The following is an 18,845-nucleotide window of genomic DNA, read 5'->3' as shown; positions in this document are numbered from 1 at the left end:
GGTGTGCGGGGAAGGGACAGCAGACTGGAATGTCAGGAACTCCTAGGATGGGGACACAGTCACAGAGGACTGAGGGCCAGGGCAGTGACTCAGGGACAGGAATGTCTCTGAGCGAGGATTGGAACTGCAATAGGGAAAGAATGAAGGCAAAATTAGGAGCCAAAGAACGGACAAGATGCTTCAACAGCAATGGTCATTCCTTGGTTGCCAATGGACTTATCCTGACTCTATACAGGAATGGCCAAGAAAACCCTGCCTCTGATAAACCAGGATGCCAGCCCTGACTTCCGGTGAGGAGTCAGTGCTACTAGCCGGGAGGACCCTGGCTGAGGTTAGACATGGAGGACACAGCGTGGGTTGGGGCAGCAGCAGCTGAACTTAGCTTTATCTCCTTCCTTATAGCATGGGGATAATGGCGCTACCTCACAGGGCTCAAGACGCTGGCAGACCACAAGTCTCTGATGACTGTGAGTAATGGCTGTAATTATTACACTTGTCATAGTCGGATGGAAGAGGCCTAAAATGCACTGTTCAAGACAGCAAGATTAAGGGCAGGACCCTCTCCCTCCTTTCCACCATAGATAAACGGTCTGAGATTATTGGGCGTCTTTATTTCTCCAGGTTTTGATAGAAGTATACACTCTTTTTCTTTTTTTTTTTTGGAGCTGAAGATCGAACTCAGGGCCTTGCACTTGCTAGGCAAGCGCTCTACCACTGAGCTAAATCCCCAACTTTAGAAGTATACACTCCTGAATATTGATGCACCACTGCACTTAGAGGCCGAGTCCCCGAATGAGAGGCTTCCAGCAATATTACTTAATGTCCTAGCTTCTGAGAGTCTGCACCGACTTCTGTCACCTGGGCACTTCAAGTCCCATCCCTTCTCATTTTCTCCTTTAACAGAAAGGTTTGCTCTAAAGTTGTCTCTGTGTACATGTGTACACATGCGTGTACCAAAGGTTCATTTTACGTCTCTGACAATGTGTGGGAAAAGTTACTCCAGTCAGGTCACAAGGACCTCGCACCCAGGGCAGAGTTTTTTCTCAAAAGCCCCCACATTTTCTAAATGCCACTGTGGGTTCCTACAATTAGAAGTCTGGTGAGGCTGTGGTCTGGAGACCTGTGCTGGACTTCTCCCAGGGGGGAAAGAGGAGGGCGTGGTGCAGTGGGAAAGGGGTCCTGGGAATGTGTGAGCACCCAAGGCCTAATCACCAGCATATCGGCACTAGTTGGGACTATGGGGCACAAGGTCTCAGGATGTGCAGCTTGTGGCCCCATGTGCCTGAGCAAGGGCCAGAAACGGTTCAAACCTCTGTGTAGCAGACCCGATTCCTCAGCCATAGCTTCTTCCATCACCTCACCAGGTATTGGGAACTTTCACACTCTGCCCAGGACTCCACTGGGAGCCCCGGAAGCCCGTTAGAGATTCAGGTAGAGGCTTTGGCCCAATCATTGGCCACTTTCTTAGTTCCCCAGCCCTTGACATCTGGATGGGCAGACAGTGTCTTGACATGCAGCACATGGTGGCTTTTGGGCTATGCATGGCTTGCTGAGAGGAAAGAGGCTGGCCAGCACAGGCTGAGTCCCATCTGTGTGTGCCGGACACTGGGCTGGCCCACACAGTCCTTGAGCCCTCTAGGCTGCAGTCTTGGCTGCACTCAGGGCCTGGTATTCCTGCTTCGCTCTCTCCCTCTGCTCCTGCTCCCTCTGGATCAGCTGCATCCGCTCCAGGTGCCACTCATGCAATCTCTGCTCATAAGCAGCCAGGTCCTCGGCCTCACATGCGGGGAGTTTTTCTTTGACAAGCTGGGTGGTCAGAGTCAAAAGGCTTTCTGCCTCAATCCTGCCCAACTCCTGCAGTTTAGACTGAGAGGCCTGTTAGAAACAAAGAAAAAAAAAAATAACCGATGAGGGAGCAGGAGGGAGAAAAAGGAAATGAGAAGCAATTAAGTCCTCTGCTAAGCAGCCACACAATCTGCTTGCAGCAAAAGATGCTTTGCTGGGAGCGCCCAGGCTCGCCTCCAGGCTCAGCAGTTACTCAGCGATCCGGGCAGCCCGCTAATCACACCACCTTGACTCCGAGTGCAACTACCCCGCCCTGCTCCCTGCAGCACTGCCAGCTCTTATTAGGTCCACAAGGACAGCAGAGGTGTAACACACATTTCCACTCGGGCCTGCTCCGAACCAACAGTGAGCTCCAACTAACAGGATTCTAGGATGCAACCAAGATGGCGGAGACTTCTGAAACCAGGGCCAGCTCATCCCTGTCTTTTCAGATAACTGACTTCAGTTGAGTCCCTGCCCTGGGTTTCTTTCAACAGCTGGAACTCATTTCAGGGATTTCTCACTAATGCTAACCAGCTTTCTGAGTGCATGAACATGGCAGGCCTCTACCTGCTGTGCTCCCCTGCAGCTGGGCCCTTACCTCCTGCCTGCTTACAGCTCCATCTGAGGTGGCAGCCTGGTCGGGTCAGCCTGGTGTTCCCGAAGAAGTACTAAAAGCATTAATCTACTTAAGTGCTTCAAGATATTCATCACCAGGAGTGGCTTTTAGGCCCCAGCTGCAGCTTAGCGGCAGATGTCCACATTCTCATCCCGAGGGGACGCAGTGGACAGGATAAGGCCTGGCCAGCAAGGACGGTGGAAGGAGGAAGGCCCATGAGCTCCAAGGAGCCAACAGGTCTAATTACAGAGAGCTAAGCCCCAAACAGACTACCTCAGACTAATGAAAATCAGCTCTCAGGAAGAAAAGGAAATACCAACTGAAACTGGTGTCTTTCTGACATCATTTTCCAGGTAGTCTGAAGTCAAGGAGATAGCCAGGGACACCAGAATAAAATCTCAACTGTGAGGGAGCAGAGTTTTGTCCAAAGTCAACTCCAGCTCCGGACAGGGTCAGAGCTGGTCCGGTTAAGTCGAGGCTCCCCACCCAGGCGTTGGGTGAGGATAAAGAAGGCGCAGCAGGGCCTAACACGGCAAAGGTCACAGCTAGCAGGCTACAAACATGTTTCTGTTCTTTTCTGAATTTTCATAAAGCATTCTGCGGAAGTATGATGGCTGAGAGGTTAATGAAGGCACAGGTTTCTATCCTTTGACGCCCAAACTCAGGAACTGTTGGAGAACTGTAGGGCAAAGGAGATTTTTTTTTTTTCTTTAAGCTTTGTACACTGACAGGCAAAGTTAGGAGGGAAGGACTGTGTATAAATTCTCCACTTTGCTTTGTTCTTGGGGTATGATAGGAACGCTAATTTTTTATTCTCAGTTTCAAATTAAAGAGAGAAGCTGGGCAATGACCTCCCTTCCAGAAGTACTGGGAGAAACAACTGCCTGAAATATAAAGGGATCCCATTCTGATAAGGGGAGGCTTCCCATTGCTCATGGGAAGACACAGACTTACAGATAAGAATCCCACAACATTTTCTCCCTACCCACTGTGAAAAGGTCCAGCTGATCAGCTGGCATGGATGGGACATTTTTACATTCACATAATGACTTAATAATTAGAAAGTAATTCTTTCTTTTTGTATTAAACGGACAAGAAACAAGACATGGAGGAGGACCATGCATCTTCTTCCCTGACACTGATGGCAGAGGATCTTAGGACACAGTTCAAAGCCAGTTTGAGTGCTCAGTGCTGTTCTGGAAACCTGTTTACATGTCGTGAAGTGTCAGGCAGTATCTCTAACACCCCCCTGAATAGCACAAAGCTGCCAGCCATGAGCCACAAAGGATGCCTGAATCTTATCTCTGCATGCTGAAAATGTGACTAGTGTCTAACTAGGTTTCCGATTGACCATATTTGGTGTAGTGTAAAAAAATGACCAGACACTCCACCCTGAGTGAAAGTCAGGCCCTTGTTAAGAGGAGGCAAGGCATTATCCACCCGTCAGGCACATTTGAGGAATCACTGGGGATGCCATGCTGCCTTAGTGAACAACACTGTGACTGATTAGCTCAAGTACAACTCATAAAAATTCCACCTGTTTCTCTTAAGGCCACAGCCTCTGGGAAGCAATACAAATGCAATTCTTGCCGTGCATTTTTAATGGCTTTGTGTATGACTGATGCAGGAAAAGCCTGCCTGTCCATCACCAGAGAGAAGCATGCTTATGCACGGTTGGGAGAGGCTCAATTTCTGCTCTGAATCACCTTAAATCGCTCCAGGTATCGGGGGAAGCTTGGAATGTTCTGGTTCCTCGATGTCTAGCTGCTCTACTAGGTTTGCTGAGCCCAAGCTGCCTTCAGCTTCCTGGGGCGGTGGCTCCTCTGAGGCCTGGTCAGCTGGAGATGTCAGCACCGTCAGGACTCGGTCCAGCACGTTGAGCTGTGGGGCACAAGAGGGTCAGAGTGACATCATCTGTTACAGCCTTTGTGAAGGCCAAAGACAAAGGAAGGGGAAAAGGGAAAGCCTGAGGATACCACTGTGGGTAACAGCAGGAGTTACTGGAATGGCTGAACATGCAGGAGGTGCTGGGTTCAATCCCCAGTGCTGCAAACAAGGAAAAAGAAGGAAACACAACAATTCTATACATTAGCCATGCCCTCTCAGACAGCATGAAGAACTCAGGATAAAACAAAAGCTACTAGCCCAGTGGTAAATTAAGTTTGTTTGTAATTAACCAGGTAGGAACCCAGGAATTACGTTTGATGGGCACTAAAGGACCTCCCTCACTTTCATGTCTGTCTGTGGAGTCAGTCTAGAATTGGAACCTAGGGAAAGAAAAGACCACCATAGACCACAAACAACAAAAGGCTATTCTAAATGCACGTTGAAGGCGCTGGCTAGAGGCACCACCCTCGACCCCCCGGAAGAGTCCAGCTCACGGAGCGGTATAAATTAGGGACCAGTCTAATCCACGGAAGCTGCTGGCCACAGCCGGAGATGCGCACAGGAAATTCATTTTAATGAGGGGCTTTCTGTGACTTAAATAGTAAGCAACTGAAAACAGGGAGGGTCTTTTCGTTTGGCTCTCTTACTCCCCCACCTCCCTTAACCCATGCAGGGCTGCGTCATCAGAGATGGGAAGGAAACAGCAGCAAAGCCTGCAGAAGCACCCGCTTGGGTGCTGATTAACCCCATCGATGTCACAGCAGAACAAAGCACCAAGCTCCAAGGCTTTATTGCTGCTAATACTTTATGTGCAAACTGGATATATATCACATTCTTGCTGACATTCAAATATGTTCCTATAAATTAGAATAAAAAGAATGCAAAGTTGGTTGAAATTAGAAAGAATTATCCCTGGGGAAGGATTCGTGCATAATTTGTGTTTTCAATTACTAACACCGAATACAGCCAATTTCATACACACACATTTACAAGTGTGGATCCTTGGCTATAACGACTGGGAAAGAGTGTGATATGGATTCAGTCAGCATAAAGCGCCACAGTAGGTACTGGACTGAGTGTCTCCTGACTGAAATGCAAGCCTCGGGTGAGCCTCAGTGTGTTCAAGGTCAAGTCCACACAAATGAGTGGCTCCAAGGCAACCTTTCATTTTGGTAAGGCAGTGTCTGGGCCTCTCTGGATGGAGCAGCAGGGCCGGGAGGGAACAGCTCGGTGTTTGATGTAAAGCCGCCATGTTTCCTAGTCTGGCTGTGCCTAGTGAACCCCGAGTCAGGGGGTTTCGGTGACTGAGAAATGCACTTTGGCACAGATGGGAGGACAATGCTTGAGACAGGCAAAATGACAGGACCATGTGACATAGATTCAGCATCACACAGGTACCACAGGACAGTCCAATGGGAAGGAAGACAGACAAGTCTTCTCCAGTATCCAGGTTCTGTATGGCTGCTGAAGACTGGGTGGGTGTTCGTGTGTCTGCATGAGGACTTCAGAGGACAATCTCAGGTATCACTCTTAGGCATTTTCTGCGTTTTTCATTTGAGATGGGACCTCTTGGCTTGGAACCTCACCGAGTAGTCTAGGCTAGCCAGCCAGTGAGTTTCCACGATCCATGTCTCTCTGCTTTCCAGGCTGCCATTACTGAGACTATAGCATGCACTGCTGTGCCTGGCTTTTTGGGTGGTTCTGAGCATCTGAACTCAGGTACTTACACTTGGGAGGCAAATACCAAGAGCCAAGGATAGTAAAGAAAATTGCCATCTAGTCTTTCCAGACTACATAAGGTATAAAACTACCAAGATTATTTAACCTTTCTTATGCCACCTTTAATTCCTTTTAGATAGGGGAGGGGATGGTGAAGAGGATGGTGTTTATTGAGCTGAGTTTGAATTGCAGGGGAGGGACGGTTTTCCTCTTACATACGAGGATGAATCGACAATAATCTTATTTCCCAGTGCCTTCTTGTCAGCAACATTGAAGATGTTTGTGATTTCTTTTCCTCCTTTTCAACGGAATAAACACTGATTCTAGACAAACATAGAAAGCAGGGGAAGGGGAAGACAACAGAACAAATGGAAACCACCAGATGAACAGCGACGGCTCCAGATAACTAAGGGGAGGTACAGGAACATACCGCTTCTCCACACAGCCTGAGGTCTTCAGGGGAGGAGGCCACCTTCTCCATCACTTGAAGGGCTCTGTCAAGGTAGCCAGGTACCCACATCAGAGGCATGTCGCGGTACACAGCCGGTAGCCCTCGCTGCAGCTCCACCTTCCCTGTGGCCAAAAGAACCACAAAGACTCCTCAGCATGTCTCCCCAGCATGTCTGCAGCCACAGGCTGGGGAAGGTACCAGCAAACAAACACCAGCCTAGATGAGGAACCCCACCCTGCACATTTTAAATGCAAGCTTTGTGAACTTGTTTTACGTTGTTTCATCTGCCTGGAGATCCACCAGAGCCCATGAATCACTGGGCTGAGGAATTGTGAGAAACTGACAGAGTTTTTTCTACAGACAACTGCCCTGAAGACAAGAAAACGGAAATACTATTTTTGTTTCAAGGCCAAAACCTTTCCAAGGGGGAAAAAAAAAAACTTCACAACTTTCCTACTGTGAAAATCCTGTGGACATCTGACAATGTTCCTCTGCCAGGAAATGTGTGACATGTTTTGAAAAATGCCAAACAGCCAATCTATTGTCTTTATGAAAAGAAAAAGGAAAAAACAAACAAACAACCCTAAATCTTCTTTTCTTTGAGTATTATTATCAGTTCTTAAATCAGAGTCCCAGCAACCTTCTGGCTCAAGGGTCTGGATTTCCCCTGGGTCCCTCAAAGTGTCATAAAGGCTGTGGTGGGGCAGCAGGACCCTGGAAAGTACAGGGGCCTCTGCACCGGGGACCAGAGCCCTCTAAGCACTGGTGAGCAAAGTCACCTTGAGCAGCTGGGTCTTAAGTCTGCCTCCACTCATCTTTCCTGGAAGGAGGATTTGGGAAGCCATAGGAGGATACCAACAGGCAAAGCTCCTCAGGTGATGGCTAATTTTAGATCTTTAAGGTGCTTGGGCTGGATAGGGATCATTCTGGGTTGCAGGCCTGAGTCGACGAGGCGGCAGAACAGGACACATGAGAGCAGGGATGTCTGATGGTATGGTTGCCTATCACAAGGGACCAGGGCCTCTACCCATAAACAACAGCCAAGTACATTTTCTTAGCCTTGCCAACTTTCTGAACGATCCTTGCATGTATAGTAGTCCTGAACATTAATCTGAACACAGAAGGGAAAAATGCAAATCAATATCTAAATGGGAAGCAAATAAGCAAAATGCAATTTTAAACAGGAGCTGCAGGTTGGGCATGGTATCATACACCTGCAGTCACAGCGCCGAGGGGGAGGGCACAGGAAGATTCAAGTTTGACATTGCCTGGACTACAGCAAGAACTTGTCTCTGAAGGCCAAAACCAAGGCTGAGGAGACATAGCTCGTTGGTAAAGGCTCACCTAAGATCTTGGGTTCAGTTCACAGCATCACATAAATCAGGCATGCCTGTAACTCTAGTACTTAAGAGGTAGAGGCTGGAGGATCAGAAGTTCACAGTATTTCTCTGTGACTACACAGTGAATTCAAGGTCAGCTGGGGATGCAGGAAACTTAGGTCTCAACCAAACAACCCAAAACCCCAAACAAACTCTCCAAATAAAACAAAACAACAACAAAACCTTCAAATCAACCTAACAACAAAAAGAGTGAACACTCTGGTGTTAGTTGGCTAGCCGGTCTGACAAACTGAGAGACAGGCCTCAGTAGTTTATATTGAATCAGCATCCAAGAACCCACACTCTATTTTGTTGGCAAAGCTTCCACAGCAGAGAGACAAGCAGAGGAAAAGAAAAGGAACTCTCAGTGGAGGCCTGCCTTCTGAGAGAACAGGGCAGGATGGGGATCTGACAAGTCCCTGTGACTGGGGTACACTGGATGTAGTCAGGCTGGATGGTCTGCCCAGATCCCACACACCCTGAGGCTGTCCTCTGCACGTGCCCCATTTCCAAAGCAGTGGCACTAAAGCCACCACTGCACCTGGTCTGTACAATCACACGGGGCCAACAGGTGACTCTCCCAAAGTATGCCCTCTGAACCCCTCTTCCCTCACCTAAACAAAGTCACAGCCACAAGCTGAACTTGACTCTTTCTTACCTCAGGACTGTAGCTGGACACTGTGAAAGACTGGCTAGTTCTTTGGACAGAGTGCCAGAACGTTCTTTATGCTTCCCTCTTCCTCCACAGACCATAAATGAGTTCCACTACAGCTAACAGAATCAGTTCCAACTCTGTCACTGGTGACAGGTCTTACGACATCTCTTGACTGTTCATAACTGTAAGGCCACTGAGGGTCATTTTGTTGTTTATACATGTGGGTTATAACTCCATTAGTAAATTTAAATGAAGTTTTCATTTTATTATGAGACAAGAAGCCATGCCACATCTCCCCACAAGCAACAATATTAATACGGCTCACTTAGCTTACCGAGAAGTGCAGAGCCATAGAGCTGGGAGCTCAGGCCCACTGTGTTCTTCTGTTTTAGGCCTGGAAGCAACAGGGATGCACCCAAGTTCCTCTCCTCTTCCCACTGCAACAGAAAATAGCAGATCACTGCCTATTAAAGCCATGGGCACTTCACACAAAATGTGAATTTTTTCATGACACCAAATAGCTTGTATGCTTATGAAAATAACGAAGTTGTATAGAAGTTATCCCAATACTATAAATAAAATCAGAACAGAAATGCCCTATATATAACTAAAAAGATTCCTAGCTGGTGAAATCATGAAGTCGTTTTGGTTTTCTTCTTCACATTTCTCATTATTTTACTTTTGGTAATGAACCAGTGCCTTTTACAGTCAGGAAAAAGAAAAGAAAATAGAGTCCACTCCGGCCCCATGCTGACTTGAGAGCATCAAAGAGGCCCTGCATGCTGTCAGCTTCACACTACACAGCTCCAGGGGGAGGGAGGACACTAACAACAGAGCAACGGTGGACTCCTCCACACTGTTAAAATAAGTACCACCATTAAGTTGCTTTTAGATAGATTTGTGCCTCTTGAAAACAAATTAGGCAATCAGAAACACTTAGTGACTATGTCTTTCAACCTAGGGTGTAAAATTGTACTGCAATAAAACCGAAGCCTTTTGAGACAGGAAAAGAAAAAAAGGAGGCAAAGCCATAGGCCCTGCTGAGGCTGCCACATAGCAGTAACAAATGTGACTGGGGCACTCCTTGAATGCAGAGCTCACAGGAGGTGTGGCAACAACCCAGACATCAGGCGCTGTAACCCTCTAGATGCCCCACAAGGCCAGCACTCAGCCCTTTCCCCCAAGCACACATGCTGGCTGCACAGTCTCTGGGAAAAAGGCAGAGAAGGCAGGCGGTCTGCAGCTGCAACCGGTGCCATGGAGCGAGGCTCTGCGGTCGTCAAGGTCCTGACCATGACTCCTGCAGCACAAGCCTCAGGTCTTGAGATTTCCCCACACTCCGGAAAACAGGGGATCCCCGGAAAGGGAAACTCCACATAGGCTTCCACAGGGCAGATAAGGAGGAGCTGCTAATTAAGGACCTGGTCACTTTTCCAATGCACACCATTCTGGCTTTTGTGCATGTGCTGGACAGCAAACCCAGGGCCTTACGCCTGCTAACATACCACTGAACTGCACTTCCCAAAGCTAACAATACTCTAGACAAGTTTGCTTCTCCACTGAGAGCCTGAAAAGTGGGTCCAGTCAGAGTAAGTAAGAAGCCTGAAAGCCTTTTCTCATACTTATTTTTCGATTGAATTTTGTTTTTGAGAAGTTTCACTATATAGTTCTGGCTATCCTGGAAACTTGCTTCTATGTAGACCAGACTGGCTTCAAATACTTATTTGTTTTAGTATGTCTATGTAAATATGTGAGCACCTGTCTGTATGGGGTGGGGATGGGATGACAACATGCATGAGTCAGTCCTCTCTTTGCACCATGTGGATTCTAGGGATCCAATGAGGTCATCAGGTTTGACCCACTGGACCATCTCACTATCTGAAACCTTTTTTTTTTCCTGTGCAGAAAAGATGAGCCACATCATCAGGATTACAACAGGGACTGGAAGCTGAATGACCAGCAAATATACAAGCAATAGTTATCTGTGACACGCTGGGACCAGTGAGTTGACAGGGTCTGAGATGACATGAGTTGAGCATCCCTAATCTGAAAACCCAAAATGATCCAAACTCTAGAAATCATTGAACTCTGAAATGATACTGCAAGCAGAAAATGTCACATTACACGAAACATTTCATATACAAATTAAACATAATGCATAAACATCACCTTTAGGGTATGTGTCTAAAGTATACATAAAACATGGATGAAGATTTGGTTCTGCCTCCAATGGATCTCACTGCAAACATTCCACAGTTTAAACAAATCTGAACTTCCGAAACACTTTGGTCCTAAGCACTTTAGAGCATCCTCTACTGGCAGTGTGGACTGCCAGGCGCCACTTCAGCGAGGCTTGCCCATTTTATGCTATGCCTTCACCTTCTCCTCTCCTCCTCCCCCACTTCGCTTCACAACCTAGACACCCCGAGTCACCTATACTTGCTGCCTCTTCTGTACACTTCTCAACCCCCACTAACCCATCCTAATATGGCTTCCCACTGTTTCTCTATGGAGATAAAATGGACCACTTACTGCTCTGATGTCAGTAAATTCAATGACCCTGCGTTATTCCCATCTTATACTACCCTTTCTCCTAGGCCATTCTTTCCATGGTTTGTGTGGTCCAACACACTCCAAATTCCCTCCTTAATCTGTGACTGACACAAATTTGTGTGTATGTGTCTGACATATGTATGCTGACATCTGATATGTATATGATACTGATTTCCATTGGCTTTTCTCTCGAGATCATTTGTATACCTTTACATACAGATGTAAAGCTCCAAAAGTGTCTGAAGTTCAACTGAGAAATCTTTGGACTGCTTCAAAGTATCCCAAGTTTGCAACATGGCCAGAGCCAAATTAACTGTTTCCTCATAAAATTGTCTTTTTCTCAGAGTTCCTTTTGCAAGTATACATCCCTTTTTCATCCAGGTGAGTTGGAACCCGAGGACCTGACATCTGATCCCCACCTCTGTATCTGGCTCCTCCTCACCTGATAGTTACCTCCCCAAGTATCAAGTGGGCACTCCTCTATCATCAGCTCCTCTCAGACTCCCCAAGTCTCTAAACTAGTCTGCCTACAGCTACCCCTTCCCTGCTCGGACCCTCCCCACCTTCCAGCTGAGAGACGGCTTCAAAGTGCAAATCTGATTATAATACCCTCCTGTTTAAAACTGTAGAAAATGCCTCACTATTTCTGGATGACAGCTAAATGGCCTAGTCTTAGCTCACTCACACCCCATGCCCCTGACATCCTCTTTGTTGTAGGGACATCAACCATCACGATCATGGTGCACCCCTGCCAGGTAAGCACATGTGACGTGGCCTGTCTTCCTCCAGCCTATTCCCCCAACCTCAACTGGGTCTCACTATGTTGCCCAGGTAACACTGAATCTCCAGTTGTGGGAACTCAAGCAATCCTCCTGTTTCAGCCTCTCCCAAGCAGGGGTTACAGACATGTACTACTGTGCCAGCTTCCTTTAGCACCTTTTCATTTACCGTGTTCTTTTCTGCCAGCTTGGCATATGCATTTCCTCTTTAACTAGCTAACCTTGCAAATTCCTCCTTAGGTATTTTCCCTTTCTAACCAATTCCAGTTTAAAGTACAAGGAATACTCTTCAATGAGGGCTTTTCACTGACTTCTCTTGTGTAGTACTCATTAGGTCATAAATTTATAGGTGCGTGTTTGTTTTGCCTACATGTGTGTGTGTGTATGTGCACGGGTCTGTGGAGGTTAAACAGGGTAGCGGATCCTCTGGAACTTGAGTTTTAGATGGCTGTGAGGCACCACATGGGTGCTGGGATCTGAACCCAGTTCCCCTGCAAGTGCAATAGGTGCTCTTAAGCACTAAGCCATCTCCCTAGCCCCTTGTTTTGTTTTAAAGTGCTAGGCTACAAGCAGAATATGTCCGTTTAACTGCTAAATATGTAGTACTTGGCGACTGATTAAAAAGTAGGTTCAATATATACTTAATAACTTAATTGTGAATATAAGCTGTACCACAGGTCCTGACACCCAGTAAAGCAGAACATTTCAGGTCTGTGGAATGAGCGCTGGACTGGATGACGTTTCAGCTCCTATCTAAACTGAGGTTTTCTGATCTGCTACTGAAATTAAGGGCAGAACACAGGACCACAATGCCTGGCATCATCTGCTGGTGCCACGGTTATTCTGTACTGCTCCACTCTCCCTATCTCTGTAGTTACTGTGAAGATTAAAGGCATCTGTACATCTAAGCCCCAAGAACACAGTTCAGTATAGAGCAAGCGCCGTTTAGTATCAGTCTCTGCTGTCCTCACCACTGTCTCCTTAGGCTAACAATAAACCGTAAGTAAATACCCCACTCAAGCGCTGAAGCCAAAGCTTGGCATGCTGCACGTTCTGGAACACAACTGGCGTGGAGCAACTGTAGGAAAGTTCTGACACAAACAAAACAGTCAGTATTGACCACACTAGCTCATGGTCAAAACTGGCTGCCCACCTGCTTCTTCAGCCTGCCATGTCTGGCTGTTAGTGATGATCCATGACTCACTGCAGAATGTCTGAGCTCACTTGACTTGGCTCAAGTTTCAAATCGCCCACAAGGGGCTAGGGTTGTAGCTCAGTAGTAAAACGCTTACCTAGCATGCAAGGGGCCCTGGGTTCAAACCCCCGTCCCCCATATCAAAACATAAACAGCCTCTCCTAGCCCCACAAATGTGTGTAAGGACTTTCACTTGGGAAGCGTCCAGCTCCAATTTATAGAGAACAAAACACACTGAATGAACGTTCATTTCTGGCTGCACACAGCCTTTTCTCTTCAGATTCGGAGAGCAAGGCTTCCTCTGCCCTCTTGCACCTAACCCGGCAGCCGATGCTTGGTCTGCCTTGGGCTCTCAGCTCCGCGTGAGGGCACATCACTTACTGTGAGGTCTGCCTTCTCTGCCAGGCAACGGCTTAAGACATAGAGGGAGAGAAGCTGGGTGGACGGCACTTCCAAGGCTTCTTGCATCACGATCTCAAAGACCACAGATAAAGCATCTGGAAGAAGATGAAGGTGAAAGCGAGAGGGAATCAGTTGTAGGTAACATCATCAAATCTCTAAACATAAACACTCTTACAACGTGCAGTGCAGTGGAAAAATAAGCAGAGTTAAGAAGCAGGAAACATGGGCTTTGGTCCTTTCCAAGCCATCCACACCTCCTGCACACACTGTGCATGCACACTGAATCAGGGCTTTTGTATCCATGACTTCAGACATGCGCCAAAGCACTGCATGTCCCACTGAGTAGCATCTTCACAATGATCAAATGCTGTCTGCTCTAGTTACTTCAATAAGATAATGCCTCACACAGTGTCCATCAGCCAGAAGAGTAAGGCATGAGGGAAAGAGGCACACCACCGTCAAGGTCACCCTGACAAGCAAGGTCACCGCGTCTCTCTGTTATGGAGCTTTCTCACTGTTGAGGCAACACAAGACAAAGGCTAGAGGACTCCCAAATCCCGGGGATTATTTCAAAGACAGAAACAGGGATAATAAAGATCAGTTTAAAAGACTTGAAAGAGGGGAGAGGAAAATGTTCCTTCATAAATTATAAGCCCCTGAGTATAACACACACACATGCTATTTATTTCTACATAAATGCCGGTCACAGAAGAACAGGCCCCAGATGACTCCTATTTTCCCATGATAGTCTACAGCACAGACAAAAGCCAATAAAATTAAGTTCAAACAAATTTTCTCCCTCAGTAATTTGTGGTCAAGGTAGAGAATGTCAATGTTAAGACTGAAACAATGCTTGCACATGTCACAAGCACAACAAACGCTTTCAACTGAGTGTATATACTCCTCTGCTCACTCTGCACACACTCATAGTTACAGAAGAGTCAGCATGATGTGCAGCTCTTCCTAGCTAGCTGGTTTTGCGAATGCTGTGATGGTTTTCCGGAGGCTAACAGGCATCAATTTTTTGCCCTTTTTGCAAATGGGAAAGCTGAGACAGACAGACAGACAGACCAGTAAAGCATCTAGTAAATCTAGCAAAATGAGGACCTGGAAGAGATTTTCTTCTCTTTTTTTGAGACTTGGTCTCATTATGCAGCATTGGTGAGTCTGAAACTCACTATGTAGACAGGCCGGACTTGAACTCACAGAGATGGGCCAGCTTCTGCTTCCCAAGTGCTGGGACTAAAGGTGTGCACCACCATGCTGGGTGAGATTTTCTTTTAAATAAGCACTCAATGTTTCCAAAGACCACAAGGATTAAAGCCTATATTGTTGCTGTTAAGATTTATTTATTTTTAACTTTATGTGTATGGGTGTTGGCTACACGTATGTCTGTGTAATACATTTGTAGTGCCCAAGAAGGCAAGAAGAGGACGCCAGGTCCTCTAGAAGTGGAGTGACTGACAGGTGGCTGTTGGCTGCCATGTGGTGTTGAGAACCAAACGGTGTCCTACACAAGAGCAACTAGTGCTCTGACCTGCTGAGCCCGCTCTCCAGCTCTAAGTCCCCCTTTTCTCCCTCCTGAAATCACATTTTACTATTTTCATTACATTATTATTTTATTAACTATTTATTTCATGTGCATGTGTACGTGTGGAGGTCAGAGGACAACTTGTTGGAGTTAGCTGCCCCTCTACCATGGGGGCTCCAGATATCTAACTTAGGTCCTTAGCCTTGGCAGCAGGCGCCTCTACCCACTGAGCCATTTCACTGGCCTTTTTTTTTTTTTTTTTTTTTTTGTAAATCTAATTCTGCCAACTCTTCATTACAGATTCCAAAATTACACATGAAAATGAAATCAATTGTTGTTTCATTCTCTGTATTCTGCATTTCAACCAGCTTGGGAAGTGGAGTCAGACTGCCCACATAATTAATTTTCCTCAATAATCACTCATATGCTTCGATATTTTCTGTCTCAGCAATAAAAGGGTGATACTTGAAATTTTCTGCATAAATGATAATGATCTTCCTGTAAACCTTTCTCACTAAAAGAGTAAGGTAAAGAGATGTCATTAAGAAATGGGGCTGGAGAGATGGCTCAGAGGTTAAGAGCACAGACTGCTCTTCCAGAGGTCCCGAGTTCAATTCCCAGCAACCACATGGTGGCTCACAACTATCTGTAATGAGATCTGATCCCCTCTTCTGGCGTACAGGCAAACTTGCAGAATGAACACTGTTTATATAATAAATAAAATAAACCTTTAAAAAAAAAAAAAAGAAAAGAAAAGAAGGAGGAGGGAGCTGTCTACATTTGGACTCTTCCACTTGGGAGCTGAAAGCCATGTATTAACTGAATGGTGACTTGGTTTCTTACCTTTGTAATTCTCTTTCTTTATGAAATAATCCATCAGTAAATTGAATGTAAAGTTATCTGGGAAAATTCCATACTGAACCTGTAATAAAAATGAAAATGGAGAAAGATAAGAACACCCCCCTCTATTTCAGTGTGTAATATATGCCTGCATACTCTGCAGGGTAAGACTTGGCCCCTGAGTTAAACTCTGTGACTGTCATTCCACAGCGTCCGTGACAGTGAAACCGAAGCTGTGACTCCTGAGGTTTGGTAACGGGAACTGTTGGTCAGGGTGAGGACGTTGTGAGTGGGTGTCTCACAGATGACACATGACAGGTGAAAATAGGACTCAGTTCTAACAGCTCGTCACAGCTAAAAACAGCAGCAGCAGCAGCAGCAGCAGCAAGAGCCCATCCCCTTCCTCCACACAGGGCTGGTCCAGTGATTCTTTTCACAGGTACAAATGAAAATTCGAAAGCAGATCCTAAGAAAAAAGCAGGAATTATACAGCATATGGTCTGGCTTGAGCTTCCAAATACCCAAGAGATACGCCAACACTTTCTGTTAAGCTGCATATTTAAGATGTCAGAATTTAGGAATAATATTTTAGGAATAAATAAAGATGTTTCAGTGTCTGCTTCAGGGTTTGGTAGGAGCACAGTAACGATCCAGATCCTGAAGCATCATCTCAGGCCCACAGCACCAGATCTGGGACGGAACCCTGAAGTTTTTATAGCAGGCTTCTGTGATTTCATATACACTTGAGCCTGACTCCTGACTGCCTAGATCACAGTTCGTTTCACCCCCAAATCTTACTGCAACAGGATCTAACCTCCCTGTTCCATAGCATCGCCAACTACCAGAAACACCTGGGGAGCCCTCCTGCCCCACCTACTCCCTTGGGAGGTTCCTAAGCCTTGGCTGTGAATCACCCGAACTGACTCACAGCAGCAGCACTGGATGCCTCAGGTGTGTTCACGTGGAACACTGCCAGGAAGCCTGCACTCAGGGTCGGGGCCTTGATTCTCGGAGAACTCATCCACATCAGCACGAATACAAGGCAGGCTAAAGTCAAAACACTTTAGAATGGTAATTCATTGGAGCTAGAAAGGCCCTTTGAAATCAACTGGTTCAAGCCAAGTGTAGTGCCTTACACCTACAATCCCTCAAAGGCTGAGGCAGAACTAAGGTGGGTTCTGGGGCAATCTGGGCTACATAGCAAGATTCAATCTGGGGTACAGGGTAAAGTTTGTAGAACAAAGGAAAAGAAATCAGTCAGTCCAGGTTTCTCAACCTTGACCATGGGTCAAGTGAAACCTGAAGTAGAGTCCCTAAGAAGGCTGAAAAGGGACTCATATCTCATCCACACACACAGGACGCACAACATCAAGAAGGAGCCCTCATGTAAACTGTTGGCTCTGGGGGCTAATGCTGTGTCCACCACTCTGAGTGCATTAGTACCAGCAAATGTCCCATCCCAGGAGTGGGATGCTGGTTAGGGAAGGCAGTGTGTGTGCTGGGACAAGTGTGTGGGAATCTTTATGCTTTCCACTCAGTGATGCTTTGAACCCCAAAGACCTAGAAAGGCCCAGAAAGGCCAAGTAAATTAGAATATTAGGGTAAACACAAGCATTTGTAATGTTTATTATTTTTGTATCAGGGGTGTGTGTGTGTGTGTGTGTGTGTGTGTGTGTGTGTGTGTGTGTGTGTGTACACATACATACAGGCATGGGCTGCCCTGCTCAACTTTTTACATGGGACCCAAATTCAAAATATCATGCTCCTGTGGTAAGCACACCAACTCAGCTATCTCTCCACACAGAAGCTTCTGTAAATCTAAAAACCTTGGGTAACTCTAGTGGGCAGCTCAGGTGGTCAGTCACTGATATAACTCACTAAAGTTGGAGTTGAGAAAACCAGGACACAAAAGGAAAAAATTACCTGGCTGACGTTCCAGGCAGCTGACGGAACCTAAGGGGTTACAGGCTGGGTCTTTTGACCCCTCACCCAGTGACTTCCCTTTTAAAGGCCTGGAAGCGACAGAAAAGAGCCTTTGCTCTACTTTTCTAGACCTTTCTCAACCTGTTTCCACAGGGATCTTCACCTCTAAGTATAACTTCTGGAAGGAAGAGAACAAGATTTCATCTCTTCCTTCCCCCAGGGCTGTCCTTTCTCGAGACGGAAGCCCGAACCTTGACTGTCTGTATCTAGGATCCAGGTGAGTCTCTCTTCTGACTCAGTTCCCTGCCATTACTGTAGGCAAAAGGGCAGCACATGCTGCTCCGTGTGCATCCTCTGGAGACAGCGTAAATGGTACTCCTGCCCTGAACTGCGTTCCTTCCAGCTGGATCCCATCCTCTGGATTCCTCTTGTGGGGCACTTAGAATCCTCTAATGTGAGGTTTACCAGGGAGAGGGGAGAGCTGCTTTAGTTCCACTAAATAAGGAAGAGATACTGGTCATTTCTGTCTTCATTTACTTAATTCATCACCTCACACAAATAATGTATAGAGCATATGTTGGTTTGATTTGAGCCTAAGTTACAGATGAAAATCATTTTCTCACAGAGAGGAGTCAAACATAAAATCAATCTTCCCTTTTAACTCTAATTTTCAAGGTCTGGTGATACAATAAAAATAATATATTTTCATAAAATATCATTAAATTTTGAATTAAAATTCTTTAACAATATTTTTCGGTGTAGAATAATATTAAATATTCTCTATGTAACAGTCCTGGCTGTTCTGGAACTCGATTTGTAGACCAGGCTGGCCTCGAATAGAGATCTGCCTGCCTCGGCCTCCCTCTGCTGGAATTAAAGATCTAAGCCACCAGCGCCCAGCTTAAAACTTCATGGTTTGTTTTCAATTTAAAGCTACTGGTTTATTTTTATTTTTTGTGCATTGGTGTTTTGCCTGCATGTATGTATGTCTGTGTGAGGGTGTCAGATCCCTGGAACTGGAGTTACAGACAGCTGTGAGCTGCCATGTGGGTGCTGGGAACTGACCTGAGTCCTCTGGAAGAGCAGCC

At 46.3% G+C, this 18,845-nt stretch overlaps 1 protein-coding gene across 1 annotated transcript in view; it reads right to left on the bottom strand.

The window, feature by feature from the left end:
• Positions 1–685: 685 nt before the first annotated feature.
• The window catches only part of Mrps27 (mitochondrial ribosomal protein S27), an 86,864-nt gene continuing 68,704 nt past the window's right edge, over positions 686–18,845 (bottom strand). The window contains 7 exon segments of the mRNA XM_036206977.1: positions 686–1,875; positions 4,150–4,173; positions 4,175–4,324; positions 6,480–6,622; positions 8,869–8,971; positions 13,443–13,558; positions 15,838–15,916. Of these exon segments, the coding sequence (XP_036062870.1) occupies positions 1,636–1,875; positions 4,150–4,173; positions 4,175–4,324; positions 6,480–6,622; positions 8,869–8,971; positions 13,443–13,558; positions 15,838–15,916 (855 nt within the window). The 3' untranslated portion in view covers positions 686–1,635.

Source organism: Onychomys torridus, chromosome 15 (genome assembly GCF_903995425.1).
Source record: "Onychomys torridus chromosome 15, mOncTor1.1, whole genome shotgun sequence".
Classification (NCBI taxonomy): domain Eukaryota; kingdom Metazoa; phylum Chordata; class Mammalia; order Rodentia; family Cricetidae; genus Onychomys; species Onychomys torridus.
Note: the sequence above shows the minus strand (reverse complement) of the source record. Positions and strands in the feature narration are given on the sequence as shown.